This window comes from Electrophorus electricus, chromosome 21 (assembly GCF_041902795.1).
Source record: "Electrophorus electricus isolate QZ-2024a chromosome 21, ASM4190279v1, whole genome shotgun sequence".
NCBI lineage: Eukaryota > Metazoa > Chordata > Actinopteri > Gymnotiformes > Gymnotidae > Electrophorus > Electrophorus electricus.
The window spans coordinates 18,163,622-18,187,500 of record NC_137517.1 but is presented as its reverse complement, the minus strand read 5'-3'; the positions used below and the strand labels follow the sequence as shown (position 1 = coordinate 18,187,500).

Below are 23,879 nucleotides of genomic sequence, written 5' to 3'. Positions count from 1 at the left end.
GGTGAAGAAGAACCCCAAGATTCATAACTACCTGGACGGGGTTGACAGCCATGACATCACTATCACTATAGAAACTGGACAATCTGTATATTTGAGATTTGGATCATACCAACATAATTTAGGAATTGAGAAGTCAGTAGAATACAACAAATCCAAAGAATGACCACAGATATGAGTGGGAAAACCTACATGCTGTGTGGTGTTGAAACAGTCAAGTAGAGCCTACAAACAAACCCTATAGAAAATCAGCAGATAACATCCACTGCTTGGGCTGTTTTGTGTGTTGGGGTAAATTAATAAGTATAACGGTGTGATAGAATGTAACATACTGTGTATATTAACATTTTAACAGACAAACTGGGTAAAAATACGGCAATCTCAAAAAAATGTAACAGAAGTAAACAATAAAGGAAGGTGACGATCAACAGGAAATGACCAAGACATACATTATTACCCTTAAGACCAACGCCTACCCCCCTAACAAAAGGCCCATTACCACATGAATCTGTTGTAGTAGCAGAGAGAACGTGCATACACAACTCCACTATATTCTTTTTCAGCAGAAATGGGGAGATGGAGAAAAACAGTTCATCCTGGTTTTGGTTTCGTTAGTTTAGCTCCTCGTTTAGTTCTCTGTCCTTCATTACTTTCCCCTGTTCCTTGTTTCTACCTTGTTAGGTCGTGTTTTTAAACCCAGTGTTTTCCTCAGTGTATTGCTGGTCGTTGTTCTAGCCGTTATCTGCTCATTGTGTTTGTACTAAGCCGTTGTCTATGGAAAGCCAAACATTTTGTATGAAAAAATATGGTGCTATTTTTCACTATGCTGTAAAATACGCTACAAAAACCATCAAAAACATCATATTTTACACCTTTTAAATGTCAGTTGAAACTCCGTGAAAAGCTTCGCGTTAAGTGCTCACAAACGGCGCTTTTACGCTATTTTGGCGTGCTTACAACGGCGTTTAAAATGCCGTTTTAAAGTATAATAAGCTCTGCCTATTGGGTTTCACAGTTAATAGACTTGAACTTGAACTTTCATTCACTCACGAACAAGGTCAGACCAGATCAGTTCACTACAGATTTTAATCGGCTGATGAACCAGTGCTCAAGTTTGTTTATTTTGGGGATTTACATGTGTTCATTCGTAAAAATACTAACCAGACACAACTAGCTAACTGATAAATGGCTGCAAAATAAAGCTCACCCAAAGATAGCTGTAGTTGGTCAGTCATGAGTTGCTTCTAGCACTAGACTGAAAGCCAGTCGAGCTTGTTGCCTAGCTAGCTATCAGAGGTGCGGGTAGTGTCGTTATAGCAACTGCTGACTTCAGACTTTTGTTCTGGTTAAAACTGAATGGAAGGGGTTATCCCCAGGTTAGAAGATGGCTAGTAAGAAATAGCCTTGTTCTTTAAAAACTATATAGATTTTAAGAGGAATAAAATCTGAATTGTAATTATCTATATGACAATGATAATCTTAATATTTAATTATTGGCATAGGCTTTGAGACGTTTGTTGAGAGAATCTATATACAATGTCCTTTCCCCATTCATTCTAGTCCATTTGGCTTGTCTGTTCTTTTTTCTGAGTTATAAAACATTACACTGGATTTTTTTTAAGATTGTTTGGTGTGCGCTCATTTGTTTTTTTGTTTGTCTCCCATTCTATGTGCTGTTCATGTGTGTTCTTGGTCAGGTTAGTCCCTACCACAGTGGAGTCACCTGCAAGTCAGAGACACTCCTGCTGTGCTTGAAAACAAAGACCTCACCTGTATGATCCCTCACCCTCCTGAAGAGCCCGAAAGACTGGGCTGGAGATTTTACTAATTAGACTGTCAGCAGCAGCTTTATTGTGTCTGGTTTGTTGACTGTGTGTCCTGTGCAGTCCAACTACAGCAGTTTCATCCTCTGACATAGCTGTGATGGACTTAATTCTCATTGTCACTCTTTTTAGGTGATCTTACATTACTAGATGCTCACACATTACTCAATGAGCACTGGTTCAGCAGCCGATTAAGATCTGTAGTGAACTGGTCTGGTATGACCTTGTTCGTGAGTGAATGCGTTCGTCTATTGGCTGTCGAACCCAATAGGCAGAGCTCATCAGACAATAAAATGGTGTTTTAAATGCCGTTGTAAGCAAGCCAAAACGTTTAGAGCCCTTAAAACGACGCTTTTTACGGCTTTTCAACTGACATATAAACGGTGTAAAATGCGGCGTTTTTAAATGGTTTTTGGAGCAGATTTTACAGCGTAGTGAAAAATGTTTTGTGGTGCAAAAGCGTCCAAAACAAATTTTACAAATAAAACGCGCTTCATTTGAGAATTTTGACCACTTTGCCTTGTTGTCTGTGTATCTGTACCCTGTTTTCTCTCGGTTTGCCTGTTGATTTTCCAGATTTTGTATTTTTTGTTTAATACATTTCCTGGATCTGTTCGTATCGGTGCTATGACCCTGGTCTGACTTACTGACGCAGATTCTGGATTGTCCCTTAATAAATCTCGCTCTTCTCATCGTCTGCGTCCAGCTCTCTATCGCTCCACGTTACACAGTGTGTTTCTTCATATAACCTTGTAAACACTTAGAGAATGCTGGATAGGATGTTCATAAATAACAGACACTGTGGAACTGTTACGCTTCCAACAGGAACAAGCCGAGAGGTAGAATGCAAAATGCAGGAGGCGGTTTATTAAATGAGGAAACACGAACGGTAAAATAAACAGAGGCTAAGGGGTGCTGAGAGTAATATAACACACGGCTGGACTACACAGAAAAGCAGTGACAACAGCGGCAAACCTGACAGAGAGACGTAACTTACCATAGACCAACAAGCAGAAGACCAAACTACAGAGCTTAAATAAGCAAGACAATCAGATACGAAACAGATACACGGGAACAGCGGAAGCTAAAACAAGGAGTGGAATAGAGGAACAGACAGGGGCGGAGAAAACGAAACTAAGGCATGGAACCAGGGAGAGCTGGAAGACAGGGAAACCGTGACATCAGGGACGGGAGGAGGGTGGCCATTCGTGACAGGAACTGTGACACAGCAGTAGTGGATCTGCTCATACCACAGCACACGCCACTCTCCTCAGAAACATAAGTCAATGTCGCCCCCTTGTGTTCACAACCTTCAGCGCTCTAAAGTTCTCTAAACATGTTTTATCACGACAGATTAATTTCTTTCACTTTTGTTTAATTAGCATGTTTGTAAAAACGGCAGTTTCCCCCACTCCATTTGAAGCAGAGTTTAGACAATATACTTATTAAAGTAATAAACAGGATGTTATGATGTTTGTGGTTAAATGAACAGTTATACATACTTTTTTTAACTGTGTCTGCAATGTTTTGCGATCATGTTTTCTTTAAGAAATTAATTATTTCATTGTTCATATTCATATGTTCTTTTTATGTTTATAGTGCTGATGTCATTTGTTCAAGCTGGACTTGCTCAAGGTGATTTATTTCATATATTTGTAATGCTGAAGGGGTGGAGAGTGAACACACTTGCGAAATGTCGACGCGTTGGATGTTATGAGAAACTGAAATAACCAGCGAAGCCATAATATAAGGGACGGATGGGATAGAAAAACTAAATGTGTTTATTAACAGACACAGACTAACAATACCGACCAGAACAAAGAATAAGCAAACATAAGAGGAACAGGCTAACAGAACAATAACAGGCTAATAGGCTGAGGGCGAGACTAAGTTAGACAAAATAACATTAACTAAAGCTCACAGAAAATATTACAGATGAGGGAACAGCAGAGAACTAAACAAGGAAAACAGCAGAGGGAAACATCAACGCGGGGCGAGGATGCGAGATTAAACAGGAATAAACAAACTACATACGATAGAGAACAAATGAGATCTAATGAGAGACAAACAGGCACTGGAACAAACGACATATAACTAAACACACGGGAGCTAGAACAAACGACATATAACTAAACACACGGGAGCTAGAACAAACGACATATAACTAAACACACAGGGGCTAGAACAAACGACATATAACTAAACACACAGGGGCTAGAACAAACGACATATAACTAAACACACAGGGGCCAGAACAAACGACATATAACTAAACAAAAGTAGGAACGGGCTTCACACAGGAACGTAATCAGAGACAAACTCGGAACAGCTGGACACAAAGGGGAGGAGACACGGAACCATGGAGACCAACGACAACCTGGAAGTGACTCGGTTGCTAGGGAAACGGGGAACGCTCAGGTCTGCGGACGTGACAAATTTAAACTCTTTTGTTCAAATAAACTCTTGGTAGTCAGTAACATAATACACACTGAGTCCACATGTATTCTGTTTCTTGTGGAGGGCAAAATGGAAACTATAACTGTGCTTTTACTCTGCTGTTACAAAAGTGTTTAAGTGACATAAAAGAGCATCTCAGTCCTAATTACAAATGTCACATTACTGGACAAAGTGTCCAAGGTGGTACTGAATGGAATAATTAAGTGACTCTCAGTCATGAGTTCACGTTTTACCTTCCAAATCACAATCAGATCCCCGCATAATCTCCAGATATTCTCCACAAAACACAGTGATTAACAGATTAGAATGTAGCATCATGTGTCTAACCTGTTTGTTATAATATATGTAAATACAGAGTGACTCCAGGAAGACACTGGGGGTCAGTCAGCTGTAACATGCAGTGTTCTCCATCTCTTTCCACAGATTTACCCACAACTACACTGACTGTGGAGTCTCAGAGTCCTGTGTTCACTGGAGAGTCAGTCACTCTGAAGTGTGAGGTTCAGGGTTATTATTGGTGGACATATCAGTGGAGGTATAAGAAGGAAGCTCAGAGTCAGTGGACTACAGTGTCTCAGTCTGTGTTTTACACTGTAAACAGAGACACTCTCACCATCAGTGGAGATGCTCTAGTTAATGGGGATCAGTACCGGTGTAGAGGAGCACGAAATAACAGACCAACAACATCACAGTACAGTAACACTGTTACCCTCACTGTATACAGTAAGATTACTGTCATTTCATGAATTTAATGTCTATTTTATTAACTTAAATTATTGTTTGTTAAATAATTTACACTATTTGTATTCAGTAGCATAATACACACTCCATGTGTTGTGTTTACTAGGCAATAATGAAATTGAAGATGTACAGTAATTACAGTTACACTACATGGTATTAGAGCTGTACTGTAATTACAGTTACACTGCATAGTATTAGACCTGTACTGTAATTACAGTTACACTACATGGTATTAGAGTTATACTGTAATTACAGTTACACTACATGGTAATGGAACTGAAATGCAAACTTACTTTTTTTTTGTTATCTTAGTGTTACTATGTCATTGCAAACATATAATGGATCTTAAAAGTGATACTCAAAATTGCTAACAACAAATCAGCTCTGTTAGAGCAGGTGAAACACTGAACAGGGCTGTACTGTGGTCCTACAGGACTTTTATTTTGACAGCCCTACTTTAAAGGCATTTGTTTCCCCCCTGCACTACAAGACCTGATCTCACTAATAGCGCCCCCTTCTGTGTTGAAGAAGAGAGTACACAGTGACCTCACATAGTCTGGAGCAGAGAGACGTGTACTTCTCAGTGACCAGCAGCCAGTGTTCAGTTTTAGAAGGTTTTATAAGATTCCAACACATGATCTTATTGAGAGGTGAACATAAAAGCAGAATTTAAGTACTGTGTGATTTCTACAATGGAGCCTGAGCTGGTTCAGACTGTGCAGTCAAGTTTCAAGTTTCAAGTTTGGTTTATTTGTCACATACAGTCATACACAGTATAACTCGCAATGAAATGGTTTGAGAGTGCCCTGTCCAAACTGAAGAAAAAAAAGGGGTGCATAAGGGGAAAAAACTAAATTAAAATAAATAAATAAATAAATTATATATATATATATATATATATATATACACACACACACACACACACAAAATATATATAACAATGTATGTACAATATATGTATATATGCACAATGTACAATGTATATATAGATATATGTATATGTACACAATGTACAATTCCATCTTACAAATTTACAGATTTACAGTCACATGGTAGTGGTGGTCCCCACAGTTTATCAGTTTCCCTGATTCAGGGCCCGAATGGCCTGTGGGAAGAAGCTCCTCTTCAGTCTCTCTGTCTTGGTCTTCAGGGAGCGAAAGCGTTTCCCTGACCTCAACAAACAGAAGAGCCTATTGTTGGGATGGCTGGGGTCCTTCACAATCCTCCTGGCCTTGGTCTGGCACCGCTTTTAATAGATGGTCTGCAGGTCAGGAAGTTCTGTATAAGTGATGTGCTCTGCTGAACACACCACCCTTTGGAGTGCTTATCTGTCCTGCTTGGTGCTGTTCCCAAACCAGACTGTGATGTTCCCTGTGAGGTTGCTCTCGATAGTGCAGGTGTAGAAGTTCCGCAGTACCTTGGAGGGCAATCTGAAGTCTCTTAGGCGTCTGAGGTGGTAAAGACGCTGACGAGCCTTCTTTGCCAGGGAGTTGGTGTGGCGGGACCAGGACAGGTCCTGCGAGATGTGAACTCCAAGGTACCTGAAACTATCTACTCTCTCCACCGTGGTTCCATTGATCCTCACAGGTTGGTAGTGCTGCTCCTGCTTCTTGCTGCAGTCCACAATCAGCTCCTTTGTCTTGCTGACGTTTAGGAGGAGATTATTTCCCTGGCACCAGTTTTCTAGGTGTTTAATCTCCTCCAGGTAGGCCCTCTCGTCGTTGTCCGAGATCAGACCCATGACAACGGTGTCGTCAGCAAACTTGACAATGATGGTGGAGCTGGAAGTGGCTGTGCAGTCGTAGGTGTACATTGAGTAGAGCAGGGGCTTAGGACACAACCCTGAGGAGCTCCAGTGCTGAGGGTGAGGGTGGATGAGGCGCAGTTGCCCACCCGTACTGATTGTGGTCTGTCAGTTAGGAAGTTGGAGATCCAGTCGCACAGGGATGTATGCAGTCCTAGATCCTCCAACTTAGTAGTGAGTAGGGAGGGGATGATAGTGTTAAATGCTGAACTGTAGTCGACAAACAGCATAATGTAGTCGACAAACAGTCTAACTGGACACAAATATTAATTAGAGAAACTATCACACTCACACTTGAATGAGCAGGAGAGAGTGTAACTGCCTGGACATACTACTGACACAGGGGGCAGTAGAGTTCACTCCTCTTATCAAAACCGTTATAAGTGACATAAAAGAGCATCACAGTCCTAATTACAAGTGTCACATTACTGGACAAAGTGTCCAAGGTGGTACTGCATGGAATAATTAAGTGACTCACAGTCATGCGTTCACGTTTTTCCCTCCAATCACAATCAGATTCCACATAATCTCCAGATAATCTCCACAAAATACAGTGATTAACAGATTAGAATTAGAATGCAGCATCATGGGTCTAACCTGTTTGTTATAATATATGTAAATACAGAGTGACTCCAGGAAGACACTGGGGGTCAGTCAGCTGTAACATGCAGTGTTCTCCATCTCTTTCCACAGATTTACCCACAACTACACTGACTGTGGAGCCTCAGAGTCCTGTGTTCACTGGAGAGTCAGTCACTCTGAAGTGTGAGGTTCAGGGTTATTATTGGTGGACATATCAGTGGAGGTATAAGAAGGAAGCTCAGAGTCAGTGGACTACAGTGTCTCAGTCTGTGTTTGACACTGTAAACAGAGACACTCTCACCATCAGTGGAGATGCTGTAGTTAATGGGGATCAGTACCAGTGTAGAGGAGCACGAAATAACAGACCAAGAACATCACAGTACTGTAACACTATTACCCTCACTGTACATGGTAAGATTACTGTCATTTCATGAATTTAATGTCTATTTAATTAACTTAAATTATTGTTTGTTAAATAATTTACAATATTTGTATTAAGCAGCATAATACACACTCCATGTATTGTGTTTACTAGGAAAAAGGAAATTGTAGATGTACAGTAATTACAGTTACATTACATTGTATTAGAGTTATACTGTAATTACAGTGACACTGCATGGTATTAGACTTATACTGTAATTACAGTTACACTACATGGTACTGTAACTGAAATGCAAACTTACTTCTTTTCTTGTTATCTTAGTGTGGCATTACACTATGGCATTACAAACTTATAATGGATCTTATAAGTGATACACTAAATTTCTAACAACAAATCAGCGCTGTTAGAGCAGGTGAAACACTGAACAGGGCTGTACTGTGGTCCTACAGGACTTTTATTTTGACAGCCCTACTTTAAAGGCATTTGTTCCCCCCTGCACTACAAGACCTGATCTCACTAATAGCGCCCCCTTCTGTGTTGAAGAAGAGAGTACACAGTGGCTTCACATAGTCTGGAGCAGAGAGACGTCTACTTCTCAGTGACCAGCAGCCAGTGTTCAGTTTTAGTAGGTTTTATAAGATTCCAACACATGAACTTATTGAGAGGTGAACATAAAAGCAGAATTTAAGTACTGTCTGATTTCTGCAATGGAGCCTGAGCTGGTTCAGACTGTGCAGTATAATTGTACACACATATTGCATAGAGAAACCATCAAACTCACATGTGAATGAGCAGGAGACAGTAACTGCCTGGACATACTACTGACACAGGGGGGCAGTAGAGTTCACTCCTCTTATCAAAACCGTTATAAGTGACATAAAAGAGCATCACAGTCCTAATTACATTACTGGACAAAGTGTCCAAGGTGGTACTGGATGGAATAATTAAGTGACTCACAGTCATGGGTTCACGTTTTACCCTCCAATCACAATCAGATCCCACATAATCTCCAGATAATCTCCACAAAACACAATGATTAACATATTAGAACACAGCATCATGTGTCGAACCTTTTTATTATAATATCTGTAAATACAGAGTGACTCCAGGAAGACACTGGGGGTCAGTCAGCTGTAACATGCAGTGTTCTCCATCTCTTTCCACAGATTTACCCACAACTACACTGACTGTGGAGTCTCAGAGTCCTGTGTTCACTGGAGAGTCAGTCACTCTGAAGTGTGAGGTTCAGGGTTATGATGGGTGGACATATCAGTGGTATAAGAAGAAAGCACAGAGTCAGTGGACTACAGTGTCTCAGTCTGTGTTTTACACTGTAAACAGAGACACTCTCACCATCAATGGAGATGCTGTAGTTAATGCGGATCAGTACCGGTGTAGAGGAGCACGAATTAACAGACCAACAACATCACAGTACAGTACCACTGTTAACCTCACTGTACATGGTAAGATTACTGTCATTTCAGGAATTTAATGTCTATTTCATTAACTTAAATTATTGTTCGTTAAATAATTTACAATATTTGTATTCAGCAGCATAATACACACTCAATGTATTGTGTTTACTAGGCAAAAATGAAAAACAGTAATTACAGTTACACTACATTGTATTAGATATATATTGTAATTACAGTTACACTGCATGGTAGTAGACCTGTACTGTAATTACAGTTACACTACTTGGTACTGTAACTGAAATGCAAACTTACTTCTTTTCTTGTTATTTTAGTGTTACTATATCATTACAAACTTATAATGGATCTTAAAAGTGATGCACAAAATTTATAACAACAAATCAGCTCTCTTAGTGCAGGTGAAACACTGAACAGGGCTGTACTGTGGTCCTACAGGACTTTTATTTTTGACAGCCCTACTTTAAAGGCATTTGTTTCCCCCCTGCACTACAAGACCTGATCTCACTAATAGCGCCCCCTTCTGTGTTGAAGAAGAGAGTACACAGTGACCTCACATAGTCTGGAGCAGAGAGACGTGTACTTCTCAGTGACCACCAGCCAGTATTCAGTTTTAGTAGGTTTTATAAGATTCCAACACATGATCTTATTGAGAGGTGAACATAAAAGCAGAATTTAAGTACTGTGTGATTTCTACAATGGAGCCTGAGCTGGTTCAGACTGTGCAGTCTAATTGGACACAAATATTGAGTAGAGAAACACTCACATGTGAATGAGCAGGACTGTAATCCTGACCCCAACCCCATCTCAAAGTCCAGTTAAAATCCAGTTACAGAATGTTAACAGCATGTCTATAACAACTTGTTGAGTATGCTAAGATGGTATGTATTATACCTGTTACATGTTCAGTGACTTCTCAGGTTAACATCTACAGATAAGAACTTGGACACCCAAATAAAGTGAAAAACAACTGAATTCATCAGATTATAAACAAATCTGATATAAACAGTTAATTAAAAGTCTGTTGATTAAATTCCTGAATGTTCAGTTGCTTTACTACTACTACATTATGTTACTGAGAGTCTATTGTTTTTATTTTAAAATGTATAAACTACTTAAATACTTCATCTATTTTTAATTTGAGAATGTTAGTCATTTCATAGATATCTCTATGCACTCTGCCATTGCATGTCCTGAACTGTGTGTTTCATCTCCATCAACAGTTAAACCTACACCTGAACTCACATCAAGCTTTACAGGAGCTGCACTGGTGGGAAACCCAGTGACTCTGCACTGTAAGCTGGACCAGCCTGCTGGATGGAGTTTTTACTGGTCCAGACACACACAGAACCCTGAGAATGAGACCAACACTGCAACAAACTCCTACAACATCAGCTCAGTGGCGCCCTCTGATGGAGGCCAGTACTGGTGCAGAGCTGGCAGAGGAAACCCAGTCTACTACACAAACTACAGTGATGCAATCTGGGTAAATGTTACTGGTGAGGAACAGTTTACAGTCTATAACTACCGTAGAAATTAAATTTATCACTTACATATTCAGCAAAAATATGAAATATCAGTACTTGTCAACCCTCAGTAAAAGTTGGCACAATATTAGATTACAAGTGTCACTACATGTACTGTGGAGTCTTGGACATGTGCACAGATTGGCCACTAGAGGGCAGCAGTCAATAATATTTTAGTAGAAATATGACAAAGCAGATCGCAAAATGTTTGATTTCCTGAATAACAGGAAACTGTCATGTCTGCTACATGACATGTTTTATGTGCTTCTGAATGAATGGATTTATTCAGTATTAAAACATCTGCAGGACCAGACAGCAGTGACTTGTGATAGATTTAGATTTAGATCTGTGTACTAGTGAGTAACAGTTTAGAGTGTATGATTATAGAAAACATTGTGTTGATTATCTGTGTGATAGATTTAGGTCTGTATAGTAACTCTGTTTCCCTGAGTCTACATGGTAAGATCACAGTCATTTCATGAGTTTAACATCTATTTTACTCATTTAAGCTCTTTGTAGACAGTAGCAGAACACACTCAATCCACATGTATTGTGTTTACTTGTTAAAGGTAAAAAACATACTGTAAATATACCTTTATTCCAGTAATACTGCTGTGAAATTCTAATTTACTTATTTTCTTGTTCATATCATTACCAACTTATAATGGATCTTATAAGTGATACACAGGAATTTTATTTTGGCACCCCTCATTTAAAAGCATTTGTTTCCACCGTACACTACAAGACCTGATCTCACTAATAGCGCCCCCTACTGTGTTGAAGAAGAGAGTACACAGTGAGCTCACATAGTCTGTGAGGAGAGACGTGTGACAAATCATTTTGTGATTCATGTGATGTTTTGATTCCCATGGTTTCAGCTGGTGATTCCTCCTCTCTTGGCCTGGTTGGTTTGACTGTGGGACTGAGTTTGGTTGTGTTCTTCATCTTACTGACCCTGCTGGGGTGCTACAAAACCAACAAAGGTCTGAGATCAGCTGCAGGTCATTTATGAATAGTTTAAATATTATATGTTTGTATGATACACATCATGAAACCTTTTATAGTATTAAACATTTTTCCTTTATTTCCATGTTGCCTTGGAGCAGAATCTCTGTGTCGCTGTACTGGGAGTCAGTCAGACATCAATCAGACATCAGATCAGACCCAGAGAGAGTCAGGAGGTGAGGGGTGTCAGTCACACCACTGCGCACTGCTCAGACCATGAGACAACAACAACTTTCCTTATTAACAATTAACTTAAAGATGTATCTTCTCTAAGACAATTGAAATAATCCTTCATCACTTGTGATTCATTCTGTACTGTGTCCAGTAATCTTTCATCTTAGCATTTATTAAATAGACTTTTCTTTTAACCCCAGAATCTTCCCACATATATGACACAGCTGAGCCAGCAGACAGGAGCAGCACAGGTAACGATTTCATCTCCCATTGAGTGCAGCAGTGAAAGACTTGGACGGAGTGCAGCTACACAGTAAAGCCCAGGAACCTTTTGTAGTAATAAACACAGTGTACTCTGTGATAAACACACTGCACTCTGTGATAAACACACTGTACTTTGTGATAAACACACTGTACTCTGTTATGAACACACTGTACTCTGTGATAAACACACTGCACTCTGATGAACCTGCAGATGACCTTAGTGATGTCACTTATGCTCAGGTCATGAAACACAACAAGAAAAGCAGGAATAAAGGTACAGCCACATCACCCTCACACTGGGATTTAATTCAAACCTCACACACACACAACATCACTCTACTATACATATAAGTAACAGGCTCTGTATAACTACACACTGGAGAATACAGTCTGATCTACATCACTCTATTATACATATAAGTAACAGGTTCTGTTTAACTACACACTGGAGAACACAGTCTGATCTACATCACTCTATTATACATATAAGTAACAGGCTCTGTATAACTACACACTGGAGAACACAGTCTGATCTACATAACTCTAATATACATAAAATAACAGGTATTATATAATTACACACTGGAGAATACAGTCTGATCCACATCACTCTATTATACATATAAGTAACAGGTTCTGTTTAACTACACACTGGAGAACACAGTCTGATCTACATAACTCTATTATACATAAAATAACAGGTATTATATAACGACACACTGGAGAATACAGTCTGATCTACATCACTACTGTATATATACTACTATATATATCTACTATATAATCATCACATGAGACAAAGGAAACACATGCTGGTCTCCAAAAGCAGCAGCAGTGCATTGTTGGAAAGAAGTGTGTATGATGAGCTGTTATTGGTTGATTGGTTAGAACACTAAAGGTCAGTGAGAGGTCATGCCTGTGTTTGCTTTGGTTTTGTTCTGTTACTGCAGACACTGGTGCTGGACCCAGTGAAGTCATTTATGCTGAGATCAAACTGAAACCAAAACAGAAAGCAAAGAAAAAAGAAGGTACATGAAAAGGAGAAACTTTAGTCACCTACAGCAGTGACACACCAAGATACAGCTGACCTGAAGAACTCTTAAGATTCTATGTTTTGATTCACTGCTTAGTAACTGTGTGCTTAGTTACCCACTGTAGGTTATTCAGGTCATGTTGTGTTTAATCATTTGGAGGGTTGGAGTTCTTCCTGTGGTCTAATTCAGGCTCTTTTGTCCCTACTAGAGAAAAGCAGTGTGGGGGCAGACACTGTATACTCAGAGCTGAGGCAGGACTCACACAAAGGTCAGAGAGCCAATATCTATGGTATCATTTCAGAGGTACCAGGCTGTACTGAGCCACTACTGCACCCAAAGACCTAAAGGAACACTATAACTGGTCATAAGAAGACCTTAAACCAGTCCTTCAAAACCAGCTAACAGTGAAGGAAACAGAGCTGAAGCCAGTCAGCAGATATCACTCCATAGAGTGCTCACTGATCTCCACTCCATTCATTACTGTCAGTACCAGCTGCTGTGCTTGGAAGATTTGTAATAAACATGACTCAGTGAAAAAGGAGCCAGTGTTCATTTTAAACCTTATTTCAAGTGAAACTGAATATCAATGCAAAGTGACTTCTGCTTAGGTTTATATTAATTAATAAACAATCATGAAACATGTAAGAGCCCTTTACTGTTTATGTGCACAGAACTGAACCTACCAGCTTTGTTAAATAGAAGACAGGTAGAGTGGAGCTGAACTGACAGTGATTCTATGTACATTAAACAGAAATAATGACTGATCCTAATGAATGTTTTCAAATCATCTTTGTCAAGGTTGTTGAGGAACAGCAGAGACTGCTGGGAAACAGAATTCATTCTCCTGTGTTACTCCCTCAAGTTTCTACAAGACCAGGAGTTTAAACCCTCTTATCCAAGTGTTCATTCATTTATTTAGTTGAAACACTTTTTAAATGATCATGTCAGATACTCATGTCTACAACAGGAAGGTGTTTTATAACAGATGGAGATGTAACAGGTTGGAGGTAAAATCTCTTACAGTGAAAGTGTGGTTTTACCATAAGGAACATACTAGTTTCACTCTTAGTGTAGAAATGCTTGATAACATTAGAATTGTTTTGTTTGTGTGTTTTATCATGTGAATCTAAATATGAAGTGCACTGGTTGTAGCATAAACATTCCAGGAGAATCAGATTCAGTGGTGTTGGAGTTCCTTCTCTGTAGAGGAGATGAGTGTGTGAGTTCTGTGGGGCTTCACTGCCAACAGACTTTCTGTCTTTTCAGCTGTTCTGAAGCTTGTGATTGAGTGACTGTTTATCTTTGTGTGTTTGTTACTAGAGTCACCTAGAGAGAAACATTAAGCTCCACTTTTTAACCTTTGAGCCAAGATTTTTATTTTTTGCAGTGCTATGTAACTGCAGCACTTTGTAAATTAAAGACTTGGAGATTCCTGGTGATCTTCTGTAGTGAGCCTCATTAGGGTTGAACCCCAACCCTAATTCTGGTGATCTTCTGTAGTGAGCCTCACTAGGGTGAAGGATTCAGTATGTATTTGTTTTATTTTGTGATTATTTTTGATTAAGTTTTATATTATGTTTGTATTTCTGCACTTTTCTAAATGTCTCTGTAACTCTTCTGTGTCGTGTTGTCTGTCTGTGATGTATCAAGATCAGGAGGTGATGACTGTCAGGAGGTGATGACTCTCAGGAGGTGATGACTCTCAGGAGGTGATGACTCTCAGGCCTCGTCCACACCTCTCTCTCTCTATCATCCTGCTCTCTCTTCCTCCTGTCTCTCTCTCTGTATCTATCATCCTTCCATCACTTTTCCTCCTGTCTCTCTATCTATCATCCTCCTCTCTCCTCCTCCTCTCTCTCTCTGTCTATCCTACTTCTTCATCTCCTCCTGATCTCACTTCTGAGTTGTTGTATTAACTACTCATTGTTAGATTAGCACCCTTCTTTTTGATGAAGTAAAATCTGATCTGAAGTTTTTATATGTGCACAAATAAACATCAGGACTCTGAGGATCAGTACAAGATCCTGACTCTTCTTTACTCAATTTCTAATCCTAATCCTAACCTTAATCCTAATACTGATGATTGTCATGATTAGTCCCTCCCAGCTTCCTTGTTCCATGTTTTCCTTGTCTTGTGTATTTTAGTTCCATGTCATAGTTTCATTTTCTCCGCCCCTCGTTTGATTGCTTACACCTGTCCCTCGTTTCTCCCTTGTTAAGTTCATGTATTTAAACCCTTTCATGTTTCCGGTATCGATACTGTTTATTGCATGTTTATCTGAGAGGTTGTGTTTCTTTGTACTCTGTGCCTTCGTGTTTCCTTGTCTTTGTTATAGCCTGCTTCCCCTGTTTGCCTTCGTGTGTTTTGTTTGTTTAATCATGTATCCCTGTACTCTCCGTGTTGGTAATATAACCCTGGACTGCTACAACGACTGGACAATGAGGGAACACAGAAGCTGGAAGGGACTAATCATGACAATGATGTTCTCTAGTGGTCATTGCCAGTGAGACTCAACACTACAGACTGAAGTACATATTACAGTCAGTATCACAGAACTGGACTGTTCCACCATTACTAATGACACCAGAACCACCACTATTACTTTATAATAGTGTCAGTATCACAGAAATGGACTGATCCACTGGTTTAGGAGGACACTACCTCTGGTCAGCAGGGATCAGTCCCACTGCAGTACTGAGCTTCTCCCCCTTGTCAATCACTCCATTGTGTTGCACCCTTGTTTGGTGATTAGTATTAGTGTGATTAAGCTTCTTATGTTGTTTAGTTTAGTTGGGGAGTCTTGCTGCTACTTTGTAGTCTGCAATCCCGACATGTTCTTTAAGTCTTAATCAGTCTAACAGGTTTTTGAGCTTATTTTATCTATTCAGACAGTGGTAGCTCAGTGGTTAAGGTACTTGACTTGTAATTTGAGGCTTGTGGGTTCAAGCCCCACCATTGCTACTGTTGAATCCCTGAGCAAGGCTCTCAACCCTCAATTACTGAAGTTGTGTTCTGTCATAATTGTAAGTTGCTTTGGATAAAAGCATCATGGTATTTTTGACCTATGCCTGCTGTTTCAGATTGTGGTACTGGATGTGTGTTTAGGATTTATCCACCACACATTAAACTCACTCGGGTTAAACTTTGGTTCCTCACATGTTTTCTGGTCTCGTGTGTGTGTGTGTGGACGTCACTTTCCTCTTTGTTGTCAGGTCTGGTTTTCTCAGTATGTGTGTGAGGGCACTGAGACTCAAAACACAACATCTGAAACCCTTTTAACTGGTTGGATCATTTTATTGATGTTTTAGTAATACAAGCCTCTAGAGATTATATTTCAAATAAAGCATTTTATTGGCGTTTTCTTTTGTTTTATTATTATTTACTGTTAATGCAAAAGGCAAAGATGTGCTTTATGTACCTTGATCAGATGCAAGTGGTCTGTAAAGCAACATTCATGAACTTGATAAAATTGTTCTAAAACATTTATAACTTTACTTATGGCCCCTTTCATATACAATGTAATATTTCATGTGCCATTTCACATAAATATTTAACACATATAGTTCTTATACTGTATAACATGTATGACGGTGGTTCTTGGTCAAATACGTAAAGAAATAATGTCATTTGAACTTACATAGATATGCTCTCCTACATATGGAGAATTACCCATCAGCCACCATTCACACAAGTGTTACTCTCCTACTTTAGCATAGTGCAAATTCAGTCATCAAGCTCATTATTTTCCACTGATTTCTGTAGCTGTATAATCAACCACTTTGTGGTTTTGGTTATGTTTACTTCATGATCAGTTTCATCACAGACATGACAATGGTTTTATTTCTTGATACCAGTCGAACATAAAGTCAAATTGCCATTGGTGTCATGTCACGTGGTTCACAGCAGAGGCTTTAATTTCCCGCGGAACTTTAAAAAGTGTTCTGATTTAGAACGAGCAAACGTAGAGTCTCACGCGGACTGTCCTCGTGCACAGATTGGTAACGGTTATAGTGACGTCAGCGTTCCTGTCAACGCTTTTCTGAAGTAGGACAACTCAAGATATTGTACCGACCAGAATCACTGGATATTCTAATAACTATCAGACATAAGCCTCAGTATTATTGGAATTAACAAATGTTATTACATTTACTGAATAATGTTTAAAAATACTTTAAATATTTAATATATTAACCCATCCTCTGGATTTAGGAAGGATTGTGAAACGCCACATTAAATATATCTGGAGTTACGATGAGCTTCCTCAGCAAGGGGAACTGTTAACTAAGGAAAACTTGGACGATAAAATAAAAATACTTTTGAAATGATTTCCCTCCCAGGTCCCAAATGTAATATCTTCGTCTGCTCCTCCGTCCGATCTGTTTACTTTCTATTTATCCAGACGATATCCGAACTGCAGAAGGACGGCTTTCTGCGCATGCGTATCTACTTCTCCAGTATGAGGGCGGCTCATTAACATCAAAGCATTAACAAAAAGCCACGTGGACATTGTCGACTGTTAATTTACCTTTCAGAAGCAGGAACTGTGTTTTATTTTACAGAGTGGGACAGGTTGGTCAAGGCCAGTATTTATTTATGACACACAGCATCGTATAATTTCCCAGGTGTAAACTTGTGCTGTTTCAACCAGAACAACCACCACATCAAAACACAGTTCTTTTGAATTTAAATTTTAATTAATGTCTGACCACTTCGAAGGTTCATAAGGCTTTATTGTCATTTCAGCTATATACAAGTGCACAGCAAAAATGAAACAATGTTCCTCCAGGACCATGCTGCAAGACAAAACAAGTGAAACAGACAACATACTACACGACTGCAAACAATACAATACAGTGCAATAATGTTACACAATAAATGCAGGACAGGACCAATACACAATGAACAGACAGTGTCTTTATTTTGACCAGTACAGTACTGAGAATATGTAAAGTGGGTTGTGCACAGGAGTCAGTGACATGCTATACTGAACATAGCAGTCACTGGTAGCAGCCAGAACAGTTCAGAGCACAGTGCTGATTCAGTCCAGCACTCTATTTGTTTGTAACTGGAGTTAGCCAGAGTTCAGGAGTCCGATGGCTTCTGGGAAGAAGCTGTTGCACAGTCTAGAGGTGAGGGACCAGATGCTGTGGTACCTATTACCAGACGGCGAAAGGGTGAACAGTTTGTGTGAGCGGAGTGTGGGGTCTTCCACGTTGCTGGAAGCTTTTCGGATGCAACGTGTTGTGTAGATGTCTGTGATGGAGGGCAGAGAGACCCCAATGATCTTCTCAGCTGTTCTCACTATTCTCTGAAGGGTCTTGCGGTCAAAGACGGTGCAGTTCCCAAACCAGGTAGTGATGCAGTGATACAGAAAGAGGGGGAGGTCCACCTCCCAGTCTTTCTCATGCGGCAAACAAAACGTTCTCAGCTTGGACTTTAAGGTTTGGTGAAATCTTTCTAAAGCACCCTGGGATTCAGGAAGGTAGGTGCTAGATACGCTAGATAAGGAGATGTTTATTTTGTAGAGGGGTGATGTCAGGAGATGACAACATAATAAAAATAACATATTGGGGCAGTGGGAGCTCAGTGGTTAATGTGCTTGAGTTGTAGTTAGAAAGCTGCTGGTTCAAGCCCCACCACTGCCAGGTTCCCAGTGTTGGGCTCTTGAAGAAGGCCCATAAACCTCAATTGCTTAAGTTGTACTCAGCTGTCTAGTCATCACAGTTTGGTCCTTGTTCAAGTCTCTCTGATCCTTACACTTGTAAATGTTTCCTGCTTCCAACACATGGACATAAAGATCTGACTGTTCACTGGCTGTCTAATATACCCACCCCAGTTCCTCCTGAATTTACTGTGCTGGGATGATGTATCTGACCATCAGTGCCAATACATCCTACAGCAGGGATGAGTGATCTTACCCTCACAGAGCTGGTGTGGCTGCTGGTGTTCATTCTAACAATCATCTGATGGATGACCTGTCTCAGGTAAGTCCAAGCTATTATGATCTTTGTAGTGACCTCACTACCCAGTGAACAGTTTCACATTAAAGCTGAGGAGAGTCAGTGTGAAGTAATGTGTAAAACACTAATCTGTGGTCTCGTTGTTGATTACTTAAAATCTAGAGTCTGATATAAAATACACTTAGTGTTTCTTTGGCTGCAGAATATCTCATCCAACATCAGTGCAATGATAATGCAGACAATTTATTCGATTTTTTAATTTAGTTAACAAAATAAGAACATAAAAGCAGTAAACCAGTCCAACAAAGTAAAAGATCACCAATATAAATGAGAATATTCTAACATTAGAATAAATGACACACAATAGTAACATGTGCTTAAAAGTGAAAACATTACTGCACGATGCTTCATATAAACTGATGGTCAGCTGGCAGTAAGTTAGCAGAGTTCAAACATTCAATCTCACATGTGAAATGACTTCAAGCAAACAGAACAATGTCCTTCCATCTTCAGTATTTTCCTTTAGACTCTCACTCCTCTGAGACTGCATTTTTAGTCAGAGCTGTAGAAAAAACATCAAACACAGAAATCAAAGTGTAGGTGTTAGAAAGCTCCCCCTGGTGTTATTGGATTATCATTTAATAAATGTTTATTGCAGTCTTGGTCTTGTAGTTCAGAGAAGGAAAAAAAGCGTGTCTTGTCTCCAACGCAAGCAACATGTTGACATTGTCAATGATTGTGGGGAGAAAAGCAATATTTTATTAAACCAGCATATAAAATAGTTTTAAATGTCTGTATACAAAAATATAAACTATGTATAAAACTTCTAAGTTGTTGGTGGTTGCGGTTCCCATGGTAACCTGCACTGTTTTGTTTTCATTGATCTCTCTGCTCTGTCGTGACTGTGTGTTGTTTGGCTCTAGTTAGTGTGTGTATTTACACTCATGTTTCTTTTAGTATTTGCTGTCTTGCCTAAAGTAACATTTTCTGGTTCCAGTCATTGTTCTCTTCACTCTTGTTTTTAACTACTGGTTTCATGACCATGTACTGCTTTTATAAACCATGATTTTTATGGATTACAAATAACAGACACTTTACTGTCATGTGTCCTGCTTGTCTTAGCAGTATTAAGAGTCATGACAGAGTGGTGAAAGTCATAAAAACACAGAGAAGAAAGACCAACCTTACGATGCGCTTTCAGATTCAAACAAATGTAAGATTGGTTCCTCTTTTCTTCCAGTGTGTGTAATGTGTGTCTAAGAGGAAGAGTTCTTACTGTGAGCTCTGTAGCATTTGACCCCCAGCACGATGGACACTAGCAGATATGGAGAGACTGCCAGTAGACTACTGAGCAGACTGAGGATGGAGAATGGAGCTTCTGAATGGGACAGAGCTGATCACACACACACACACACACACACACACACACACACACACACACACACACACACACACACACACACATACACACACACTCACACACACACACACACACAATTAATCACAGCTGAAGAGTACAGCTAATTTCCTTGTGCCCAGTAAACACAATGCATGGAGTGTGCATTAAGCTGCTGACTAAAAATAGTTTACATTATTTAAATCAATAATTTAAATTAATACAATAGACATTAAATTAATATGTAACAATGATTTTGCCATGTACAGTGAGGATAACAATGTTACTGCTCTTTGATGTTGTTGGTCTGTCATTTCGTGCTCCTCTACACTGGTACTGATCCCCATTATCTACAGCATCTCCACTGATGGTGAGAGTGTCTCTGTTTAAAGTGTAAAACACAGACTGAGACACTGTAGTCCACTGACTCTGAACTTTCTTCTATTTATATCAGATTTGTTTATAATCTGATGAATTCAGTTGTTTTTCACTTTATTTGAGTGTCCAAGTTCATATCTGTAGATGTTAATCTGAGAAGTCACTGAACATGTAACAGGTATAATACATACCATCTTAGCATACTCAACAAGCTGTTATAGACATGCTGTTAACATTCTGTAACTGGATTTTAACTGGACTTTGAGGATTACAGTCCTACTCATTCACATGTGAGTGTTTCTCTACTCAATATTGGTGTCCAATTAGACTGCACAGTCTGAACCAGCTCAGGCTCCATTGTAGAAATCACACAGTACTTAAATTCTGCTTTTATGTTCACCTCTCAATAAGATCATGTGTTGGAATCTTATAAAACCTACTAAAACTGAACACTGGCTGCTGGTTACTGAGAAGTACACGTCTCTCTGCTCCAGACTATGTGAGGTCACTGTGTACTCTCTTCTTCAACACAGAAGGGGGCGCTATTAGTGAGATCAGGTCTTGTAGTGCAGGGGGGAAACAAATGATTTTAAAGTAGGGGTGTCAAAATAAAGGTCCTGTAGGACCACAGTACAGCCCTGTTCAGTGTTTCACCTGCTCTAAGAGAGCTGATTTGTTGTTATAAATTTTGTGCATCACTTTTAAGATCCATTATAAGTTTGTAATGATATAGTAACACTAAGATAACAAGAAAAGAAGTAAGTTTGCATTTCAGTTCCAGTACCATGTAGTGTAACTGTAATTACAGTACAGATCTACTACCATGCAGTGTAACTGTAATTACAATATATATCTAATACAATGTAGTGTAACTGTAATTACTGTTTTTCATTTTTGCCTAGTAAACACAATACATTGAGTGTGTATTATGCTGCTGAATACAAATATTGTAAATTATTTAACGAACAATAATTTAAGTTAATGAAATAGACATTAAATTCCTGAAATGACAGTAATCTTACCATGTACAGTGAGGTTAACAGTGGTACTGTACTGTGATGTTGTTGGTCTGTTATTTCGTGCTCCTCTACACTGGTACTGATCCCCATTAACTACAGCATCTCTACTGATGGTGAGAGTGTCTCTGTTTACAGTGTCAAACACAGACTGAGACACTGTAGTCCACTGACTCTGTGCTTTCTTCTTATACTTCCACTGATATGTCCACCCATCATAACCCTGAACCTCACACTTCAGAGTGACTGACTCTCCAATGAACACAGGACTCTGAGGCTCCACAGTCAGTGTAGTTGTGGGTAAATCAGTGGAAAGAGATGGAGAACACTGCATGTTACAGCTGACTGACCCCCAGTGTCTTCCTGGAGTCACTCTGTATTTACATATATTATAACAAACAGGTTAGACCCACAATGCTGCGTTCTAATCTGTTAATCACTGTGTTTTGTGGAGATTATCTGGAGATTATGTGGGATCTGATTGTGATTGGAGAGTAAAACGTGAACCCATGACTGTGAGTCACTTAATTATTCCATCCAGTACCACCTTGGACACTTTGTCCAGTAATGTGACTCTTGTAATTAGGACTGTGATGCTCTTTTATGTCACTTATAACGGTTTTGATAAGAGGAGTGAACTCTACTGCCCCCCTGTGTCAGTAGTATGTCCAGGCAGTTACTGTCTCCTGCTCATTCACATGTGAGTTTGATGGTTTCTCTACTCAATATTTGTGTACAATTATACTGCACAGTCTGAACCAGCTCAGGCTCCATTGCAGAAATCAGACAGTACTTAAATTCTGCTTTTATGTTCACCTCTCAATAAGTTCATGTGTTGGAATCTTATAAAACCTACTAAAACTGAACACTGGCTGCTGGTTACTGAGAAGTACACGTCTCTCTGCTCCAGACTATGTGAGGTCACTGTGTACTCTCTTCTTCAACACAGAAGGGGGCGCTATTAGTGAGATCAGGTCTTGTAGTGCAGGGGGGAAACAAATGATTTTAAAGTAGGGGTGTCAAAATAAAGGTCCTGTAGGACCACAGTACAGCCCTGTTCAGTGTTTCACCTGCTCTAACAGAGCTGATTTGTTGTTAGAAATTTAGTGTATCACTTATAAGATCCATTATAAGTTTGTAATGCCATAGTGTAATGCCACACTAAGATAACAAGAAAAGAACTAAGTTTGCATTTCAGTTACAGTACCATGTAGTGTAACTGTAATTACAGTATAAGTCTAATACCATGGAGTCTAACTCTAATTACAGTACAGGTCTAATACCATGCAGTGTATCCATAATTACAGTATACCTCTAATACAATGTAATGTAACTGTAATTACTGTACATCTACAATTTCCTTTTTCCTAGTAAACACAATACATGGAGTGTGTATTATGCTGCTTAATACAAATATTGTAAATTATTTAACAAACAATAATTTAAGTTAATGAAATAGACATTAAATTCATGAAATGACAGTAATCTTACCATGTACAGTGAGGGTAACAGTGTTACTGTACTGTGATGTTGTTGGTCTGTCATGTCTCTCTCCTCTACACTGGTACTGATCCCCATTAACTACAGCATCTCCACTGATGGTGAGAGTGTCTCTGTTTACAGTGTCAAACACAGACTGAGACACTGTAGTCCACTGACTCTGAGCTTTCTTCTTATACCACTGATATGTCCACCCATCATAACCCTGAACCTCACACTTCAGAGTGACTGACTCTCCAGTGAACACAGGATTCTGAGACACCACAGTCAGTGTAGTTGTGGGTAAATCTGTGGAAAGAGATGGAGAACACTGCATGTCACAGCTGACTGACCCCCAGTGTCTTCCTGGAGTCACTCTGTATTTACATATATTATAACAAACAGGTTAGACCCATGATGCTGCATACTA

At 39.5% G+C, this 23,879-nt stretch overlaps 1 protein-coding gene and 1 long non-coding RNA gene across 2 annotated transcripts; one reads left to right on the top strand and one right to left on the bottom strand.

The window, feature by feature from the left end:
• The first annotated feature begins 3,424 nt into the window (after positions 1 to 3,424).
• LOC145652894 (basement membrane-specific heparan sulfate proteoglycan core protein-like) lies at positions 3,425 to 16,362 on the top strand. Its single transcript, XM_081704720.1, has 12 exons — positions 3,425 to 3,455; positions 4,701 to 5,000; positions 7,516 to 7,815; positions 8,953 to 9,249; positions 10,440 to 10,715; positions 11,621 to 11,725; positions 11,849 to 11,923; positions 12,122 to 12,172; positions 12,397 to 12,459; positions 13,136 to 13,213; positions 13,428 to 13,487; positions 14,018 to 16,362. Exons 1-12 carry the CDS (start codon positions 3,425 to 3,427, stop codon positions 14,023 to 14,025), a joined length of 1,644 nt encoding a protein of 547 aa, XP_081560846.1. The 3' UTR covers positions 14,026 to 16,362.
• Positions 16,363 to 19,522: 3,160 nt separating this feature from the next.
• Positions 19,523 to 23,714, bottom strand: LOC145652939 (uncharacterized). Its single transcript, XR_014119224.1, has 3 exons — positions 23,462 to 23,714; positions 20,457 to 20,573; positions 19,523 to 19,742 (listed from the first exon to the last, which is right to left on the bottom strand). It is a non-coding gene; the product is annotated as an uncharacterized LOC145652939 (long non-coding RNA).
• Between the last annotated feature and the right edge of the window lie 165 nt (positions 23,715 to 23,879).